Consider the following 22,763-nt stretch of genomic DNA (forward strand, 5'->3'; position numbering starts at 1 on the left):
CAATTGATTTTTAAATTTATTTAATGATTTTATGGATTTCCTTAGCAATGTTTCTTTTGTGAATCAGCCTCAATATTATAGATTTTTTTAACGATTTCTAGATCTAGGGTTAGGTTCTATTGGGAGTTAGGGCTTTTATAGATTTCCTCTATCTATTTTTGGGTTGAGTCATTACAAGCAGTTGAAAAAGGATGGAGATGAAGAGGCAGAGACCTTTGTTTTCATGGGGATGAACCCTGGTTATTACAAGAGAAAAAGGCTTAAACTTCTCTTTCCTTTTACTTTCTCTTCTTTCTTGTACCTTCATATTGGCTCCTCACTTCTTTAGCTTTTCTTTTGCTTTATCTCATCTCTTTTAGCTCTTCTTTTTCCTTTCTTGGGTTTCGATTAGTTGCCTCTATTTTTTCTACTCTATGTTTATACGTTTTGACTTCTCCTACATGTTTTTTAGCAAATTCTTTTGGTATAAAAAATGATGACCTTGTTGGTGATATGGATGTAAATGCTCCTCTTTGTTCTTCAATCTCTAATGGTTAGTAGTTAGTACTATTTCTTTTTCTTTTTTACACCTTCTTGGTATAATCAAATGACCTTTCATATCAAGAAATTGGTTTCTCTTCTTCTTCTTCTTTTTCTTCTTCTTCTTCCACCCAGCTAGGGTTCTTAAATGAGGCTGTTTAAATGATAACAAACCCTCCAACATGGTCGGTTAAACGATAGCAAGGACTCCAATGAGGTGAATTAAATGACAGGTCACTTTTCCGTTACTTTTGTAATGAAAAATGGTTAGTAGGACTAATTTATTATTTTTTGAAAGTTGAGTGACCGAGTTGAAAGTTGAGCGACTATTGGTGCACTTTACCATTAATTTTTTCAATTTTTTTTAATATTGGGACAATGATAAAGTGGGTTGTTTATTACAATTAGAATACAACTAAGCAACAACTAGTAATTTAGTAAAATTGTGTTGTGAAAGACAAAAAGTGTAAAATGTATTTTTTTAATATATTTTTACTCATTTTTAAAAAAAATCATAATTTTTATTTTGATATTTAAACCAGTTAAACTGGAAATTAGTGGCTTAACCAATTCGACCATACCATCGATATGGTTTTATACCCACTATCCAAAAAAAATCTGCCTTGCCCCGTATCCATTTTTCAAAAAAAAAATCCACTCGAGCAAATCAATTTGAAATCATTTAGCAATTTAAAATTTTCCACCACTAATTTTAACAATGGAGTGTCTACAAATTACAATTAATTAAACATTTTTTTCGATGACTAAAACAAAAATGCTTTAAAACTCTGATGAGGAGTTTACATTTAGGTTGTGTTTGTTTTACAAAAAATAGCTTTTGAAAAATGGATTGATTTTCTATAAAAGTTTATATTTTTTAATGTTTGGATGATTTTGAGTAAAATGGTTTCATTCTTTGACAATTTTTTTAATTTTTATTTTTAAAATTTATTGTTAGTGAAATAAATACAACATAAATATATTTGTTACAATATATTATAGTAACATTTCTTTTTGACAATTGAATTTTATTTATAATAAGATAATATTTTATAATAATTAATATCATCTATAAACTTAATAAAAAATGTCTAATTAAAACTTAATTTAAATTATGTACATTACATATACGATAGTGGATATTGACACTAGAATTTGCAAGGATAAATGAAGCTGAGAACAATTTAAACAAATACACATATTGATATAATTAAAATAATAATATTTTATATTATAAAAAAATTACTATTAAATATTTATAAATTGTAATATATATTTTTTATAAAAATATTAATCTAAATATTTTTCAATAATATATTAATAATATTATTAAAATTCAAATTTATTATTAAAATAAAATTTTAATATTAAAATTTTAAAATAATTAATTGTTTAATTATATCAATAATTTATTATATTATTAAATATAAATAATTAAATATCTATCTTTAATAATATTAAATATTATAATATTTATATCAATATTTTAATATTTTTAATAATTAAAATAAAAAAGTGTTAATATAATAATATTAAGCTTTTAGTCAAGTTAGTTTTTATATAAAAATAAAATTACTCACAAATGAGATTCGTCTCGAAAAATGACTTACACTTTTTGAGAGAGTAAGTCATTTAAAAAAAAACATTCTAGATTTAAAAAGGCATAATTGCAAAAAATACCCTTAATGTTTGGGGGGTTTTGGCTTTGTGCCATTAACCTTTTTTTAATTGGCACCCTCAATGTTACGATTTTTTCAAAAATCAACTCAATTTTAACAGTAAATGTGAGTTGACCGTCAATCAAAAGATTGGTCAACAAAATAGTTTATTTGGCATGTTACATAAGCACGATGTCAGAGATGATGTCATCAAAATAATTTTTTTCCATATTTTTCTTCTTCTTCTCTCTCTCTCTCTTCCCCTCTAAAACATTTTATTTCTCAATGTTTTCCAAGATTTTCTCTTTCCAAACACCCAAATTCGGATTATCTTATTTAAAAACATGATTCAGAATTGAGAAATATGTGACTAACCAAGAAAACACAATATTATAGTCTTACAACAAAGAAAACATGATTCGGATTATCTACCCTATCAAACCAGCTAACCAAGAAAACACAATATTACAACAAGAGCCTAATATTCTCTAATCTTTGCAAGAAACTAACTTCTTTAATCTTTGGATAAGCTACAGGCAATCAAGACTTCACACGAACATGAGACCAACTTCACTGACTTGCCAAGGAGCAGACTTGACGAATTGCAATGGTTTCAGCTAAGGTGTAAGGGTGTTATCATCATTAGAGTCCCTGTAAATCACTGCAATATCAAATTGTACATCACAATTAAGCTTCACTCAAAGGCGGAGGAGGTTTTTGCCAATTTAGTGAAACTTTGCTATCACTTCTAGCCCCACATAGGGGCAGAGAGATCCCTGTCCACACAACTCAAAAAAACTCCTAGGAATTTTCTCAAAAGCAGAACAGTTTCTACCTTCCATAAAGGCCAACCGCACAAACTAAACAAGCTTCTTCAAATCAATATAGACAAACATAGCGAGAAGGTTCGCAACATCATCCCCAACATTTCTTAAAACTAGATAAGCCTTCTCGTCTTGTTCTATAATTGAACTTCAAATCGAGAAAAAAAATGTGTTCCAACAATTTGGAATCATGCTTACATTTTTTTCTCAATGCTTTCCCAGATTTTCTTAATCCTGAATTTGGAGGTTAAAGTTGGTAGATCTAGCTAAATTAGTATAAAATGAGATGTAGGATTTGCTGGGTTTTTGTTAAAACACTAGAAAGTTAGTTTCTTTTTGTTGTATGGATTCGTTTTATTCTGTTTGGTTGGTGAGAAAACTAAAGAAAATGGTGAGAAAACTGAAGAAAATGGATTTCATTAGTTTGCATGACCTTTTGGATGTTTGTTCTATGTCATTTTATTAACAAAGATGTGTTGATTAGAAAAAACTAATAACTCATGAAGGCATTAAGAAAATTTGGAAAGAGAAAAAAAAACTAAAGATGTGTTTGGAAAGAGAGAAAATTTGGGAAAGCGTTGAGAAAAAAAATGTTTTAAAGGGGAAGAGAGAAAGAGAGAAGAAAAAAGAAGATGGAAAAAGAAAAATTGTTTTGATGACGTCATCTATGAATCGTGCTTATGTGGTATGCCACATAGGCTATTTGTTGACCTGGCGTTTAACAGACAATCAACTTACGTTTATCGTTAAAATTGAGCTGATTTCTGAAAAAATTATAATATTAAAGGTGTCAATAAAAAAAAGGTTAATTGCACAAAACCAAAAACTCCCAAACATTGACAGCATGTTTGGTTCGCTGTATTGGAATAGAGGCGTAATAGCAAATCAATTGTTTGGTTGAATGTAATGGAATAGAGGCGTAATAGTATTCTTGTGTTTGGTTGAATGGAATAGAGGTGTAATAGCATAATGGAAAAAAACTAAAATGACTAGAATACCCTTAGCATAAATTTGTTTGGGTAAATGATTATTGTTATTGTTATTTAAATTTTAATAAGATTATTAATATCAATAATAAATAATTTAATCATATTTAAACATAATTATTATTAAATATATTATAATTAAAATATATAATTTAATAAAATTCTTAATAATCAATATTCTTATATGAATTTACTCAAATCATAATATATGATACTATAAAATATAAATTAACATAATAATTATTAAATATATTATAATTAAAATATATAATTTAATAAAATTCTTAATAATTAAAATTCTTATATGAATTTACTCAAATCATAATATATGATACTATAAAAGATAATTTAACATAATTATTATTAAACATATTTTAATTAAAATATATAATTTAATAAAATTCTTAATAATTAATATTCTTATATGAATTTACTCAAATTATAATATATGACACTGTAAAAGATAATTTGAAATAATTAATATTAAATATATTTTAATTAAAATATATAATTTAATAAAATTCTTAATAATTAATATTCTTATATGAATTTACTCAAATCATAATATATGATACTATAAAAGATAATTTGAAATAATTAATATTAAATATATTTTAATTAAAATATATAATTTAATAAATTTTAAAATAATTATAACTAATAAATTTTCTTATATGAATTTGTATAATTTAAAATAATTATTATTACATATAATTTAATAATAATATATAATTTCATAAAATTCTTGATAATAAATTTTCTTATATGAATTTATACAATTTAAAATAATTAATATTAAATATAATTTAATAATGATATATAATTTCATAAAATTCTTAATAATAAAATGTTCTTATATGAATTTACTAAAATCAAAATATAACTTGAGAATTATATTCTGCATAAACATAATTAACTTATATTAAGAAAAGGTTAGATGAAAATGAAATTCTACATCATAATCCATATGTTGTATAGTTTTACAACATCAAAAAGTTTGAACATTGGCTTTTAATGGTAAGAAAGAAATCTTCGGACCCATTGCAATCGCGTAACAGAAGGTAAACTAAAGAAAACGATCATTTGAGTTGGATGATCTGGAATTTTACTTAAAGCTCGATACCGCTGATCGTCGGTTAAACCTTCAATTTCCCATAAGGTTGAATATAAATTTGAAGCTTTCTCTTCCATCTTTTGATATTCTTCTAACTTCTGCTGAACTACCACCTCGGAGGCAATACTCCTACTGATTTGATCGCCAATGGCCTTGATGTTTTCGGCCAATAAAGTGGCAGCCTCATCAAATGAAGAAGACATATCACGAGCATCAGATTTCTTCTTTCTCTTGTTTGAAAATGAGGAACCCCCTTAGTCTCTATCTCGTTGCGGCTCCGCAGCAGAAACATCCATGTCATCCAAAGAGATGTCAGCTTCGCAATCATAGAATGAGTTTCTTTCTTCATCTATACCTGTAGTATGTACACCCTCAGCATTTATTTCTTCAAGAACATCAGCAGCTGTTTGAGCATCTTTCCTAGTTGCTCGATCTCTTGTGTATATGGTAGTAAGCTGGTCGTAGTAAGGGAAAGTACGATGTCTAAATTGAACGGCTTCTTTATGACTCTAAAAAAATGAGGAAATCATATTAGTTATAAGTTTGGTAAAAATAAGATAATAAAGACTTGAAATAATCTTACCTTTAAATAGGAGTCCCAAACCGCATCTTCAGCAACAACGAGCTGCCTATGCTCGTCCCAACCAAAACCGCTATTGTTTTGGCCATTAAGCATGTCATAGATGATTGACCACTCCCTTTTTAGTAACCTAATCCTCGATTCAATATTAGGTCTCGCCTTCAACATTGCATTTGGTAAAACCTTTTGTAGCATTCTCTCCAACTCGTTTAAATAACCGGCTTTGAACCCGGTATCAGCATTAAATGTTCCAACATTGTGCAGGTCCACCATGCAGGAAACCAATGCTGCATCTTCTTCTGGAACCCATTTTCTTTTGGTTCCTCGAGAAGCTTGTGAAGAAGCATTTGATTCTGAAACACCTGACATAATTATCTTAAGAACAAAAAAAAACAAATTATATTAATTACTATTTTAATATCATGAATCAAAAGGTGAACACTTTATAAAATTATAATTAAGTTCAATATCATGAATCGAAAGCTCCATACCACAAAAAATTTAAAATTATAACACATGCTGAATGAGAAGAAATTAAATTATAATTCAACAAGTTTAGTACAATACAAAAATCAATACAAAAGTTTCACAAAAGTTTCACAAACTAATTTCTAGATGCTTGCCATTCATCGAACATTTGGTTGGCTAGTTCCATCCTCCAAGTAGTCCAAGCATCTGATGGATGAATATTTGTGATATTCGGTTCATCGTCATCCACCACATTACTAGGTAATCCTTCTCCCACCTCCCCTTCAATGGGATCAATACTCATATGGGTTCAAATAAAATTATGGACCAAACAACATGCAATAATAATTCTATTGTGCACCCTTACAGGATAGAACGATGGACTCCTAAGTATTCTCCATCTAAGTTTTAATAACCCAAAGCATCTTTCAATAACATTACGTGCTGAGGCATGTTTCATATTAAAAAAATCTTGCGAAGAACTTGGCTAATACCCCTGACGCCACTCGTTCAAATGATAGCATTGTCCTCTAAAAGGTGCAAGAAATCCCTCACAATTTGTGTATCCAGCATCAACTAGATAATAACAACCTATAAAATAAATTTTTTTTTAAAATGATTAATTCAGCACAAAAAGTTTTAGTCCAGATGAACAATATCAAAGTCCTCTAACTATCCACTTTACCATGAGGAACTTTTAGTCCATGTCTTCGACTAATGGCATCTTGAAGAACCCGTCCATCTGCAACTGAACCTTCCCAACCAGGAAGAACATAAACAAATTGCATCTCAGGTATACAAACACCTAGCATATTTGTTGCTATGTCACCTTTTCGCGTTCGATATCTAGGTTTATCAACTGTTGGAACCCTAATCTTGATGTGGGTTCCATCAAGAGCACCTAAGCAGTTCTATATCACATGATATAAAACCTTAGGTTAGAATACTAATTTAAATCTAAATCAACTAAATGTTGTACAAGCTATATATAAAACTCAGTCCAATACCTTAAACCATTTCCACCTTGTGTCAGAAGAATCGGCTGTAATTGGCTCCGGCTTTTTAAATAACACATTTTGTAAGCGTATGACAGCATTTAAAACACTATGAAATGCTCTGCTAACAGTTTCCCCAGACCTCCTAAAGTCATGCTTTAGGAGATGATATGTAAAAACATTGCTACTTGCTCATCAACAAGCATGAACCTTGACGACTTCAATCCCCCTATCGATTCTAACATCTCACATAGTTTAAAAAAGGCAGTTCTATTCATCCTAACTTGTTCAATACAGGTCTCGTCACTAGCATATACAAGCCTTTTCACATAATCCCGTTTTGCATAAAAATCTAAGGTATAGGACCTAATCCTTGGTCTATGTAGGCTAAGGCTGGCACCCATTCTAAATAAGAACCAAATCGCAATTCTACAGATTTCCAACCATATTGTCAATGCAATACCAATTCTTTTACGCCTCACACTTTGTGCAATTAAAGGCAGATGAGCCATTACTGCAACATATTAAAATTAGGACACATTATCAAAGAATTGAAGTTGCAATTACACACTTTAATTTCATTGCTTTATCAATCACCCAAAAAAGTATCTATTAAATGATATTTAAATACATTTTAAATATATTAAAATTTAAAGGTATATGTAGTTTTGCATAAAATTAATTGTTGGTATTTGTTAGATTATGACTAAACTCATTATAATTTAAAATTATAAAGCATGTTCAAAGTTTGAACATTGATTAATATATTTATTGATGATTAGTTTAATTAAGGTGACCTAATTTTAAAACAAATAAAATAAAGAATGAGGATTTGGTTTGCTAAAGAATGAAATTGAAGTTTTAAAACTTTTATAACATTTTAAATTTAAATTTCATTTTGTAAAAATATATATAACTTTTATCTCATTTACATGTACAAATAATTATTAAAAAGTAGTATTGTATTTGCAATTATGATTGGAAAACATTGAAATGTAGTATTGTATTTACATGTACAAATAATGGTGATTTAAGCCCATTATTTAAAAAAAAAACATACATATCTTCTAAATGTGCCATTTTTCACACACATACCATGCTATATAACTACTAATTAGAATTTAAAATCTTATTTAAAGAAAATTAATTCTTTTATTACTTGATAAAGCTTTTGTAATATTAAATCAAAATCCAAAATATTACTTAAATATATCAAATTTCTTATTATTATATTTGTTGGAATTAGCCAGTTGGACTTATTAAATCAAAAAATGATCGATTGGTGTCTATCAAAATCGCTCTTTTTCTTTTTTCTTTTCTTTTATTATTATTTCACTTCTTTCATTTTGCTTCGTACAGTAATGCATTTTGTTGTTTTTGGTATTCATTTTGTTGTTTTACACAGCCTTGCCTGCGTTTCATCAATTCATCTATCATCTGTTGCCATTTTTCTTTTGTATCAAATTTCATTTTCAAACTCATTTTATTATTATTTGAATAATATCAATTAAAGGTTGAACATAATTATATATTAGTATCAAATGAGCAACAAAAGCTGAACTTGATTTTTTTCGGATAAACGTTGTTTTTTTTATTTACCAACAAAACCATACAAACATGCAATAACCATAACCATACAAACAAAAGCTGTAATGAGCAATACAAACATACAAACAAAACCATACAAAGGAAACAACAAAAGCTGATACAGCAATACAAACATGCAATCGGGGAAAACATACAAACAAAACCATGAATACCAATGGAAAACTAACCTGTAATGAGCAAATCGGGGACGACTGCGATGAAGAAGTGTTGGAACAAAGAACCTGTAATGAGATAAGGGAAATCGATTAAGTCAAATTTATTGTCTTCAACTGAAATTATATCAGCATGCAAGCAAATATTTTTACTAGTTTATATTAAATAAAAATTAAATTGACTCAGTCTGTATTATAGTGATTTATCCTGAAACCTGAAAAATAACGAATCAATTTAATAAAACCATATGGAAGCCGTGTCGATTTGGCTTTCGGTCTTTTTGCTCAGCTTGCTCGAGAGAAAACATTGCTCCCGAAAGATGCATCGACCAAAAACAAATGTTTTTTTTTTACTGTTTTGTTTTACAAGTATGAGGCATCAGTGAGACACCCACACGAAAGAAAAAGAGAGGAGAGCATTCGTCAACTCCAATCAAAACAGGCAGATTGGTTTATGGTACTTCACATCCACAACCAAATTCACTACTATAAACAACATTCTTTTTATCTATTAATTTAACATGTCTTAAAATTTTGGTCCTACAAAAAATACATGTCTTATTGCTCCAAAACCAGAATTGGGGGGTCATCACTTCATCACACCACACAATCTTCAATGCATCCTATTTGCAAAATCATAGTTGCTCAACCAAACTACTCTTATGGGATTCACCCAAACTAACTGTGCTTGCCTACTTCAATTCAGATATTACAGGTCGGCTTGCCACATGTTAACGGTGTTAAAGTCAAACCATAACAATACACGCACTGATACTTTTAAGTACCAAAATAAGCATTTTAAAAGTTTAGGTGCTACATTAAACATTCAGCTGAAATACATCTACCATTTATGCCATTATCCCTTAAATATATTACCAAATTAACTCCGGGACAGGGGAATCGTATCTGCTATAATCAGCATATAACAAGTACTGGAATTAAAGATTGAATCTCATGCAGGACGAAACAATTGCTCAACCAATAAGGAGAAGCAGGAAACTAATAAACTGATAAAGTTGTAATGGGAATATAAGAAAAGAGATTGTGTGTATTGAAATTCAAAATCGAAATTAGATGTCACCTCTTAAAATCGAGTCCATGAAAAGAGTGAAAAAAGGTGAAAGTTCAAACATTTAACTATAATTTGTTTATGGTTTAAGCCTATGCTTGGTTCTATTATCTTTTTCAGTGTTTCAAACCACATATCAAACATAATACAGTTGGTGAATCCGGTTGAAGAATACAGACAATGGCCTCTGCTGTTTTGCAATATGTCAAGGAGTTTTCGACTGTCAGTACACCAAATATAAATCCTAAAACTATGTCGTGATGTTGAAAAGCACACTTTTTGACATAAAATGCATGAACAGGGACTGCTCCTTAAGTTCCTACTGTTTTATTTCCATGTAATCTCTCTTTACTTCTGTGTTAGCCCATCTCATATAATCCTTTTCTCATATTTCAAGATCAAAAGTAAAGGGCACACTGATGCTTCCCATGCAATGAAAATGATGATTTATAACCCTCTCTAATCATGCTTCAGAAATACCAACATGACATGAAACATAAATCAGCATGCAAAACAGAGACCGAGAGAAAAAATGAAGAAATGAAAAGACAGACAAATCAGCATGCAAAGCAGCCACAATCCAAGTCAAAGACAGAAAACTAAAATGAAAAGTTCAAGATTCATACCTGACGCCGAGACCGAGAGAAAAAATGAAGCAGTGGATTTCAAACTTGCTGCAACAAATGAAAGGGAAAAAATGACCGAGAGAGAGAATCGTTAAAGGCAGACGAGGAGAAATGATGAGGACAGAAAAAAGAGAGGGTCGGGTAGGGAGGGAGGGTAAAACAGAGACTTGGGAAGGGAAGCCGGACGTAATAGGGTAATCCTCGATTTGGGAAGGGAATAGAAAATCAGAGAATTTGAGGATTAGGTCGGTATTGTAATACGCGCGTAATACCTATTACACCGAACCAAACACCGGAATAGGTCGGTAATGTAATAGGCGCGTAATCGGGGCGTAATGGATTACCTATTACACTGAACCAAATACACTGTGAGGGTATTTTTTGCAATTATGCCATTTAAAAATTTCAAAGTAATTTAAAAGAGATAAGGAGGGTAATATCGTAAAAGAAAGAGACTGCGGAAGTGGATACTAAAAAAGATCGAAGATGTCGAACTCAGCCCGAAAACCAAAACCTTGTTCGTTCATAAAAATTAAAAGCCTCTTTTTTCTCTGTTCTTCGCCATTTTTTTCAATCCTAAACCAATCCCAGATTTTCTGCTGAAAAACAAAAACACCCTCTTAGTAATTTTCCGGGAAAATGTCGGGGAAAGGAGCAAAAGGATTGATTACGGCTGGAAAATCCACCAAGGACAAAGATAAGGACAAGAAGAAACCCGTCTCTCGCTCTTCTCGTGCTGGCCTCCAGGTTCATCTCTTTCCTTTGCCCGTAATTACGGCTTGAATTAGCTTCTTCTCTTTTTTTTTTGCATTTTGTATTCATGAAGCATTCTTTAGTTGTAGGGGAAAAAAAGTAGAGTTTCATATCAAGAACGGGATATTTCTTTTTGTCAAATTTGTTCTTATCCTCTTTTTTTTTAGTAATTTGGAAGTTGCATTAGTGTTGATCTATTTCTTCTAGAAATCAGCTTGAGTTATTGCATCAAATCAAAGTAACCAAAGTTTCGGTAGGGGTGTGTTTTAATAACTTGGCCTAATAATGGCATTTGAAGATTTGGTTTTAATGCGAATCCAATGTCTTAACTTGTTTCAGTTCATTTGACTTGTTTTATGTTCAAATGTTAACTGAATGAGCTTGAGGTATCTTATCTGCATAAAAAAAACGGCCATGAAATGATTCCCAATTATGAAGGGTTTACTTGTTGTTCATGCAATTTGTATGACATGCTTTCATTCTTGCACTGTTTTGAGGTATCTTATTTGTACCAAAAAAAAAAAAGTGGACTTATTTGTCTGCGCTGATAAATCTCGTTACATTAGTTAAAGTATGTGTGAGTGCGAATCTGTAGGTCAAAGAACTATTTTCACTGGGAAAGATAGCACTCATTTCTTTCTAGTCTACTGTTCCTTTCTTTCAACTCCCATTGACTATTTTATGCCAAAATGTAATTAGGAATGGGATGGAATTTATGGATTGACTATTATATGGTCTGTTCCTCACTTTCTAGTCTGCAGTGACTATTTTATACCAAAATGTAATTAATAATAGGATGGAATTTGCGGATTGACTATTAATTCAAACATATGCATATTAGTAAAATCAAACAACATTTCATTACTCTGGACTGTATGTTGAGAGCTTTCTTGACCCTTACTAAATTTTCTGATTTCTTCCAAGGGTTATTCAACTACAAATATAACTTCTACTATGGAATTGTTAGGTGTGACATTAAAAGAACTAAGCAATGATGATGGACTAAGTTTGGCATTTGATAACTAGCAGTATTAATCTCTTTTGATGTTTTAACTATTAACTGTATTTGTTAACATCTCATAACCTGCTTGCACATTTCCTGTTAAAGCTACATTAAAAGTCATTCTGTGCATATACAAATTATAAAAGCCTTATGAAAAATATAGAAGATGTAGTTGTCGAAGAACATTACATGGATGTCTGTTAAGGACTTGTCAATTATGATACTGCTATGTATGTTTCTTTTATATATTCCACTGGCATTTGAGTTGGATATACTCTAGTCAAGTAGGAGACTTCATATAAGGAGTTTCATTGTGAAATTGCTATTTCTGTGGCGTTTAATTCTTTTGTTATACTTGGCTCTCTAATGCATCCTGTGGAGCCTTCATTGACTTATGAAAAGCAAAGAGTTTGTACGATTAATCTTATTTGTTTAATGTTTGAAAGCTGTCAACTTGCTCCACCTCCCTAACCTTATGTATTAGTTTTTCTATCTCTTTGGACTCCTTGCCTTGATTCTTGATCACCATGTCTTCACCTACTACCCTGAACTTGTGCCATTTGGTAGTTACGTGTAGTTATGTTAATTGAATTGGTTGTATTATTCAGAAATAGTTTGGATGACCAAGTATCAATAGCAAGTCTTTTGTACTTGTCTTCGCATATCCAAAACAAGCGTACCAATGGCTCGTTTTAGTATCTTGAACTTGTCTTTCTTCTGGGCCACTGTGTTTATGATGATTACCAGATTCTGTCATCTTCCACATCAGCTTCCTCTTCCATGTTTGAATTAATACTGTGTTTTGTATCCTAAACCGTTTGGCAGAAATTTTCTGAACGTGTTAAGGCATACTAGCAGCATATAATCATCTGTAGGATTATATGATATGACTATACAGACACACACACTATATTGGGTTAATTCTTCTAAATTACAATCAGTTGCTTCTTATTGTTCAGTTCCCTGTGGGTCGAGTCCACCGGCTGCTGAAGACAAGGGTTAGTGCTAATGGAAGGGTTGGAGCTACGGCTGCAGTCTACACAGCTGCCATACTGGAATACCTGACTGCAGAAGTCCTAGAACTGGCAGGTAATGCAAGCAAGGATCTGAAGGTTAAGCGTATTACACCTAGGCATTTGCAGCTTGCTATCCGTGGTGATGAAGAACTTGACACCTTGATCAAAGGAACCATCGCGGGCGGTGGTGTCATTCCACACATTCACAAATCACTTATCAACAAATCCTCTAAGGAGTAGTTTATACGCATTTCATCTCTATTTATTTTTGTTTGTACCATTAAACCTCAGAAAAATGTTCGTGACTTCGCTTGTTTATGGACAAAGGTAGATGCTTGCTTTTGAATAGCTAATTATGGAGATTCGAGATTTGAACTAGAAAGGTGCCTTCCAGTTGCAATTCTAGTACAAAATACTTATTTTTACCATTGATGACACTGTTTAAGGATAGATAGTATATTATTGAATAATAATTTATCATTTCTAATTAACTTTAAAGAATGTTTACTCAAGTTGGCATCAAAATTCCAGAGTTGCATCTCCATGATTTTTTTTCAAAATATTGAATCATGAAAAAGGATGACTAAAATATCCTCAAGAGTTTTGATAGCTCAAATGCATTCATTGCCAATCTTAATAAATTTACAATTACATGCCATTTTGCCACTACTTTAAACAACTGTTGAAACAAGTGCCGGTAAAATTCAAACCCTAACAACAAAAATCACTAGGAAAAAAAAGTGAGAGCTCTACAAACACCCCAGAGAATTAGGGTTAAGGAAGGGAACACGTCAAAAACACCCAAATGAAGAGGTTGAACTTGTGTCTTCATTTTCAGGGTAAAATGGGATAACTCAAAATAAAAAGATAAAAGAAAGAAAGAGACTCCTACAAGAGATAAAAACTGTTACTTGGACAGAATTCGGATTAGTTGGATATGAATACCTTCATTTTCAGGATTGTACCCATAACCATGTTCGAAGATGTGTCCAATACGGATACTTGCAGGGAAATGAAAAGTTGGGAGTACCGCAGATAAGAACCTAAGTATGTAAGTTGGAAAGAGGTGTCCTACCGCCGTTGCAATTCTGGTTTGAGTAGCAATCTGCTTAAGAAAGGTGAAATAGCTGCAAGTAAAGCCTTGGGGCATTCCTCATGTGGAAGATGGCCACACCCTGATATTGCAACCAGTCTCTGCATGCCAATAAATGTAGCGACATTAGAAAAAACCCGGACAATATTTATTTGTAAACAAGCTAAAATAAATATTCAAGAAAGTTCAGTTTGAGATGTGGCAGCAAAACCCAGAAAGGGTAAAACATTCTTTCAAGGCATGAACACTGTTCAAGTGGTGAACAGTTGACAAGGAAATTGTGTAGAGTTTCTATGTGACATCTCTCAATTTCTTGAAGACTAACATTTCAGAGGAAAGGATGATTTGGCCAAGAAGATTAACCGTCGATATTAAATTCATACTTTGAATAGAGAGGCTAAGTTGAAGCATACTCACAGAATTTACAAGTTTCGAAGCCATGGCCTGGGAAGATTTAAGAGAAATATGGGCATCTTCAGCACCGGTAATGACCAATACTGGCATCTCTTCAACAGCCTTTAGCAGTGATGTCGCATTCTGTGGTGAAAGGATCGTTTCATTTGACAACCTGCCTATTTCATGAAGTGCTTCATCCCAACCCTCTACACAAAGTGGAGCCTGATTGGAGCAAGATTAATCAGTAGATTGATTTCGTTAAACAAACTGAACTTCAAACTTGCAATGCTATCATGCAATTTGAGAAGCTTAAGTAACAAAAAATAGAAAAACTACAGAAGAACTTTACAGATTATGCCATGCGGATTAAAGATTTATCCTAAATTTAGCTCACGGTATCTAGAACTGCATGTTATCTCATATGCTACAATAACAATATAGAACTGCATCAATAAAGAAGGAAACTGCTACCTTTCCCCTTCTTTTTCTTTCAAAATTAGTGTCTACAACTGTTAGCATTTATGAAGACTCGCAAAATCAGTCCATCCAAATGCAGAAAATTTTCTCAATGCTGTTGTCGTGCCTTATGCACTAACCGTGATACTTTTATGCTTTAGGATCTTAAGTTTGTCTACTTTTTAACACAACCCTTTTTTTTAATTTTGCAATATAAACCCATAGCTCCAAAGAACCTACATCTCCAGACTTATGGAGACTCTTAAAATCAGTCTGTCAAAATGCAGAAACTGTTGTCAATGTTATAGTTGTGCATAAGTGCACTAACCCTGTTATTTTAATGCTTTCGGATCTTGTCTCTTTTTTACAACACCCTTTTTAATTTTGTAATATAAACCATAGTTCCAAAGAACCTACATATCCAGATTTCATAAAATATAGTACAGCTCGGACTCCAATGCACTGAGTCCGTAGTACCTCCTCAAAGTTTCTCCATTCACAGGAAACATAAATAATCTATGTTCTAATCTTACAGCAAATATACCTTATAGAGGCTCAAAACATCTGTTGTTAACTTGGTTGCATCATACCATGCACGCCTATTCACCACTTGTGTAATTTCTGTTCGCAGAAGCGGACGAACTAAGTGCTTCTTCCCAAGTGACGTGCGCAAGAGTATCCTTGCAAAGGCAGGAACAACCTCTCTTGACAAGCTAACACTTAGCAAAACCACCGCTTTGATCATAATCTGAATAAATCACCAAATACAACAAAAGAAAGACAATAAGAACCAAGCCAAAAGATTTTTAAGCAATGCTGACAAACAGATATGTTAGTGGGTCATTAACCATTATCTGTTCAAAAAGAAATTGCGGCATAATCTTCTATTAGTTAAATCCACAAATAAATTGTTAAGAAGTCAAGAACTAGTCAATTGGAAAAGTAAAGCTGACATATGTAAAAAAACAAACCCAACCCTTTCTTTAGGGTAATCTTAATTTAGCATCTTCCAACAAGTAAAAACCTTATAACTTACAGATTTTGGATATCAGGAACCAGTCAATTAAAAGAGGAAAGTTGACATGAATAACATAAATAACCCCCCCCTTCTCTAGCTGTTTTATTCTTTAATTCTACTATATTGTCCATGTCAAACGCCAGTCCTTTCGCTGACCGTAGATTCTCTTAACTTAGTAGTACCAAAATTTCATCCTTTTTTATAACGGCTTCTGTTGTAAACATTTAATAACAGTTCTATGCATGAGGTTACTAATTGATATAAAATTGACAATAGAAGATCAAATTTGCAAAATGACAAGTAAAGCTTATGGAGAAAAGTGATATTCCCTAAAAATTTCAACACTAATGCCTCTAGAATAGCCACTTCACTGAAGAATTTTTCCATTCTCAATGTAAATGAAATTTCATTTATGTTTATTAGATAATCAACTCTGTTACAAAACATATTTTGTTATAGGCAACCCTCAGATTTTTTTTCCTCCATGTTTATTTGACAATAAACTCTGACAAAACATAATTTATTATAGGCAACCCTCAGATTTTTCTTGTTTCACCACATCAGTATAACGCTAAATCAGAATACTGGATATAACTAAAGATGCTATTTTTGTTGTCTAAAATATGCAAAGCGTCATAGAAAAATCATAACAGCTTACTCACATTGTAATATTTCATCGAGGCTTGGACTTTTTGTGCAGCCTTCAAAGCAAGGATGCCTCCATCATCATGTCCAACAAGCACCACCGAAGAAAACCCCACCTCAGAGCAAAAGGAAAGAAGCAAGTCAACCTGAAACATCAGGTAATAAGACTCATTCAGAACTATGTCAAAATGCTGGAAACAAACAAACAGACAGATCATTCAAGGAATGATTATAAAAACTCAATAAAGGATTGAATTTCAATTATTTATGAGAGACAAACCATTCTGAAAGAATTGATTATAAGTCACATGACATATACTAGAATGACAAATGACACCCATTAATCTTGCCTGCCACAAAAGCACATCTCTCGTGAATAACCAAATAACATCCAAAAGAGTGTCAAACCTAACCTGAGTTTCAAGTTTGTAAGGATTGGGCAACTGTTTTCCCTCCCAATCTTTCCTGCTTGGCCTAGAAGTCAATCCCCAACCTGGCCGATCAAAAGCAGCAACTGGACAACCAACATGGCAAGCAAGCACCCCCATCACATGCCTCCAAGAAAAGACTCCCCCTCCAAACCCATGGACTAAAATAATACCAAACTGGCCATTCGCCTCTATATCTTTCTCTAGAGTTCCAGATTTCAAATTACTTGTCTCAACCTGTGCAACGGAATCATCAAGGCTGAAAACAGGAACATCTTTAGAAATAACAGGAGATGTTGGGGAAACATCCAACAGTGGAGCATAAAGTGAAGAGCTATGAAATTGGTTGCTATAACTCCTCTGAAGATGGTGATATTGCGTTTTTGACAACACACTTAATGTTTGCCTATCAAGCTTTAGCTTTCCAGGTGCAACTTGTGGTGTGCTACTAACTTCGGGTTCTAGAAAGGTAGTAGATGACAAAGCCCTAGGGGGTGAACCAGGAAAGCAAAGCTTGTAATGAATGGTAAGCCCTTGCAATGTAATGAACAAGCTATCAACGTCAGCAAGCAATCTAATAGGAACCTCCCCATCATCGCCAGATTGCCCAAAAGGCTTACGCCTTGTTTCCCCATCACTTTTTGGAGTTTTCCCTATGGGGGGAGTGGGAGATCGTGGAACCTTCTGGAAGCTAGAGAAAACATTTTTGCACAAAAGAACCTGCAATAACATGAATGTTACTACCCAAAAGAAAATACCATACGTCAAATATAGAGCCAAAAGTTATGAAAAGCTCAGCAATTGCATGAGTTTACACTGCTAGAATAAAAATACTTACATCTTATGCAATGGAAACATATGCAATTATAATTACAGAAACAATAAACCATTACTTCACTCATCACAAATTTTTTTTTAAAAAAACAAAAATGAATAGCTAAAACCACTGAATTTCAGTTTGTTAGTCCATGAACTTTAGGGGAGAAAAGTCTACAAAAATAGAATGTCTCTGTAACATTAACAAACACCGAGGACCCTAACATAATTGCTAAAAACAAAAGAAAATGATAGAAAGCAAGACCACAATTGACTACAAAGAAACAAACAACTAACATGCAAAATCAGTTCTAACATAATCATTTCATAAAAACAGTTACAAATCAAACTTATAATTTTTTTAAAAATCCAACAAAATTATGGTAATATTGAGTAAAATCATGCATGTTTTCTCCAGAAAATTCCACCGTTAAATTTATTTGTTTGGCTTTGGCTTTGGCTCTGAACAAAGTGATAAGTAGCAAAAACAATAACCAACTGCTTATTAATGAAAACCCCAAACCCCAAATATGGAATTGACCCATAAAACTTACTGCTTCAGGATCAACTCGATGAAACAAAAGCTTTCTCCTTGCTCTGCAACATGTTCTATAAGCAACTACAATGTGACCAAGTGCGAAAACAACTGACGAAAGGAATAAAACTGGCATTCCCCATGATTTCTTGAAATGAAGCCGTTGCCTTGCCAATGAATAACCCGACGATGCATCCGCCACTATTTGCGAATTCACCGTAAAAACACAAGCTTTGACCGATAGTACAAGAATCGAAACGAATGAACATAAAGCAACCGTTCCTAAGTAAGGTCCATGGGATAATGCTGGGCCATCGCACATCGAATATACACCTGCATGTTATAACCAAAAAAAAAAGAAGAAGAAAGAGAATTTTATGTTAATTTCTGTCTTTATTTTCAGGAAATTGTTATAAATAAAAAAAATGGAAATACGAATCGTACAAATGATGATGATAGATCTGAGGATGGAGACTAGAGGTATATCGGTTAAGGAGTTTTTGAAAGCGTAACGACGAAAGTGTTCCTTTAAACCGTAGCACGTGACGCATGTGAAGCTTGAGAGTAAAAGGAAAGGGATCATGATGTCGCCTATCGCCGCCAGCAACGGCAGAGACGATGCCAGAAGCGACGTCAACATCGCCACCATGAAAAACGCCGTCCGTACAATCCTCCTCCCTTTTTCCACCACCATCCATCCTTTCATCACCATTATCGAAATCGAATCGGACGTCCACAATGCTCCCTTGTATCTTCCAGATTCAAATACAAAAACCAAAAGAAAGCTTCTTCTCCCTTCTTTTTTATCTAAAAGATAAAAATAATAAACTACATTGGAGTTGAAACCATACAGAAAACAAATCGGAATGCCATATGCGGCGGCCTCATGGCCATCCTCCAACTAAGGAAAAGAGTAAAACTGTAATTTCACCGTCGCCGGAATTCGAACGGCGTGTTGTCGTTGTTTCAAGTATCGACTACTGAGTTGTCGTCGTCTCTGTTTTTCAGGCTTTGTTGCCTTTTTTCTCTCTTCCCTTTTCATTTTACACAACTTTATATTTAAAAACAAAATTCCGATTTTTTAATTAGTTACTGTAATCGAATCTTCGACTCACCTATATATTATTACGTAATAATTATATATAGTATTTAGTTTATATAAATTTAATATCTTTATTTTAGGATTAAAGTGTTGCCCTCAGGTCAAACCCTAAAAAATAAATTATAATCGGTTAAAATATGTATTTGGTCCCTGTATTTAAAAAGTTAAAATTAAGTCTTCTTATTTTTTTCATTTAAAAATTCCAATCCAATTATTAATATTGTTTGTAACACCCAAAAACCATAGGGTTAGAATTGATTAACTTATTAAGAATTGAGTTTTAGTCTAGGTGGAAGAGAGGCTCTTTTTAGTAATCTCTCTTCAAATCTTACTCTTACTAGTATATAGATTTAATATTGTAGAAAATAATCAAGAATGAGTTTGTTGATTTAGTGATAAGGCTTTAGCATATTCTTTCCTTACACTAATGTTCAAATTACGTCAATTATCTTTCATTTGTATTAATTTCGACAGAATGGTTTAATTACCAAATCATGTCACAACCCGAAATTTAGTCTAGAAGTTTCGAGGGTAAATTAAGAATTTTGGCTTGGAATGGGTTCGAAAATATTGAATTACGGTAATCCAAAATTATTTTCGACTATAGCTTTTTGAAAATCAAATAATGTAGGAAAAATCTTCAATTTTGAAAAGAGGATTGTTTTGTAAAAAGGTTTAAATTAGTAGTAGTTTTAAAGCAATTATACCAAAGTTTTAAAAATACCTTATTTTCCCGTCTACATTAAACTCACATAGTTTCTTCCCTCACCCTTTTTGTTGATGTCCCTTGATTTTCCCAAGTACCCTTCACTTATTTTATTTTTCAAGCATCAATTCCTTTTATTTCTATCATCTCCCAAGTATTAAACTTTCCTAGAATTCCATAAAAGGCTTCAAAAAGCACTATTAATTTCACCATTGCTCAACTTGTGGGTGTTTCGGATTTTCAATTAAAAGTTCGTTTCTACTTTAACTAAGGTAATGTTTCATTTTCTTATTAGTTTTTAATGAAATCTACCCTTTTAAAATGAGTTTTTATCTATTGAATCAAGAGTTTTGAATAAATGTTGAAATGTGGGTTGTTAATGGTGAAATTTGGGATTTTGTATGAAATCAATATTTTAAAATGTATTTCAACTCGCTTTGATATGATTAGAAGGTTTTTAAACTTTCCATAAAGTTTTGTTAAGAGATTCTAAGGTATTAATGAGTTTTCATGAAAAATGGTTATTTTACATTGAAATTTTGGAACCACGAATTTGTGTAATTTTGTGTAGTTTGAAGGTTGAGAATCAGTCGTAATGAATAATTAGATATTTGGAATCAGTTTTAGGCAAAAGGAATGAGTAGAGGTTGAGATATTTAGGTTTCAAGTTGAAAGTTTCAGTTCTAAGAGGAATTAGTGTAGGTCTGCATTTTTGGTTGATTTAGGAGTATCTATGGCTAAATATTAATTATGTTTATAAACTATTTTAGTTAAAATATTTGATTTTCCATGATTCTTTACATTAACTTTCAATTGGATGTATATAATCATTATGCTTTTTATTATTATTCAATTTAGTCATATAAATTCACATGTTAGTAGCATTTTCATTTCTTTATCTTAACATTTCTCATGATACAAATCATATTTGTCTTTTTCTCATAAAAACTTAATGTCTTTATATATAATTCATTTTAAAGTTATTTTCTATCTCTACTATTTTGATTAAGTTCACACATCATACATTCCAATCATAACATATCTAATTCAATTCTTTGAAATACAAATGAAAACTTACCTTTTTTATCAAGAATTTCCTCCCCTTTGTCTCTCTTTCCTTTTCTTCTTGAACTTCATAACTATCATTCTCTTTTCTTTTAGTTTTCTTCACTTCCATCTACTAATTTCTTGCTTATAAATAGGAACATACTCTCTAGGATCTCCACTTCATTTTTTTTCTTTGGTGCTTATGGAAATTTCCAAGAAATTTGGAAGAAATAGTGAGATTACATAACAATGGACCAAATTGTAACAAAATAAAAACCTTTTCTTCATATATATAAAGTAACGTGAAAAGCATGGAAAGATGAGAGAAATATCTACATTTTTCCATGAAAATATCTCATTAATTTAATTAATTAAAATATAATATTAAATATTTTATAATAAAATATTTCACTAATCACATTTCGACACCAAATATTCATCAATTATTATCATGATAATTCTTGATAATTATATTGGTTGAGAAATGACCATTTTACCCTTGTAATATCTCAATATTCACTTTTGTGTCATTTTTTACTTTTGGTAAAATTATAATTTAGTCCCTCTTATTTTCCACTTATTCAATTTGGTCATTATTCACCAATTTATTTTACTCTTTAGTCTTTTTTCTCCTTTAGGGTATTTGCACTTTTGATCGTTCAACTTTTCATATTTATATTTTTACCCCATAAATTTTTAAATATTTACACTAAGGCCATAACAGGTTTCATATTTTTTTACAATTTAGTCCCTACCTAAAATTAATATGTCATGCCATACTTCTTGGTTCAACTTCTTTTTGTATCCTATGACCTTCACTTTCATGATTTTATACCTTATTTCGCTTTATCGAGAAATCCACTACACACGATTTTGACTTAATGCCACTTTTATGGCATAGTGATTTTTGAGGTGTTACATAACATGTTTCTGATTGACCAACCTCTTTTTAATTCCATTAGTTGTTAGGTACCAAAATGGTTAACTGTTGGGAAAGTTGTTGCCGCTCGTTCCATATCCTATTATAACAAAACTATTTCTCTACATGAGCCATTGACTTAGGCCTTGAATAGGTTTCGTTTGTACTGAGTTCAGTCCACTTGAATGTGGTATATTTAACAAAACAAAAGCATGGGTCGACTTGGATACT

At 31.8% G+C, this 22,763-nt stretch overlaps 2 protein-coding genes across 2 annotated transcripts; one reads left to right on the plus strand and one right to left on the minus strand.

Annotated features, from left to right (window-relative positions):
- Nucleotides 1–11,045: 11,045 nt before the first annotated feature.
- On the plus strand, nucleotides 11,046–13,749 carry LOC107949562 (probable histone H2A variant 3). The gene is made up of 2 exons (XM_016884257.2): nucleotides 11,046–11,346; nucleotides 13,315–13,749. The coding sequence occupies exons 1-2, from the start codon at nucleotides 11,239–11,241 to the stop codon at nucleotides 13,609–13,611; spliced, it is 405 nt and encodes a 134-aa protein (XP_016739746.1). The 5' UTR covers nucleotides 11,046–11,238; the 3' UTR covers nucleotides 13,612–13,749.
- Nucleotides 13,750–13,877: 128 nt separating this feature from the next.
- Nucleotides 13,878–19,806, minus strand: LOC107949561 (uncharacterized). Its single transcript, XM_016884256.2, has 7 exons — nucleotides 19,203–19,806; nucleotides 18,778–19,091; nucleotides 17,393–18,127; nucleotides 16,997–17,125; nucleotides 15,861–16,064; nucleotides 14,882–15,082; nucleotides 13,878–14,565 (listed from the first exon to the last, which is right to left on the minus strand). Exons 1-7 carry the CDS (start codon nucleotides 19,468–19,470, stop codon nucleotides 14,443–14,445), a joined length of 1,974 nt encoding a protein of 657 aa, XP_016739745.1. The 5' UTR covers nucleotides 19,471–19,806; the 3' UTR covers nucleotides 13,878–14,442.
- Nucleotides 19,807–22,763: the final 2,957 nt, after the last annotated feature.

The sequence above is a fragment of the Gossypium hirsutum genome, chromosome D03, assembly GCF_007990345.1.
Source record: "Gossypium hirsutum isolate 1008001.06 chromosome D03, Gossypium_hirsutum_v2.1, whole genome shotgun sequence".
Lineage (NCBI taxonomy): Eukaryota > Viridiplantae > Streptophyta > Magnoliopsida > Malvales > Malvaceae > Gossypium > Gossypium hirsutum.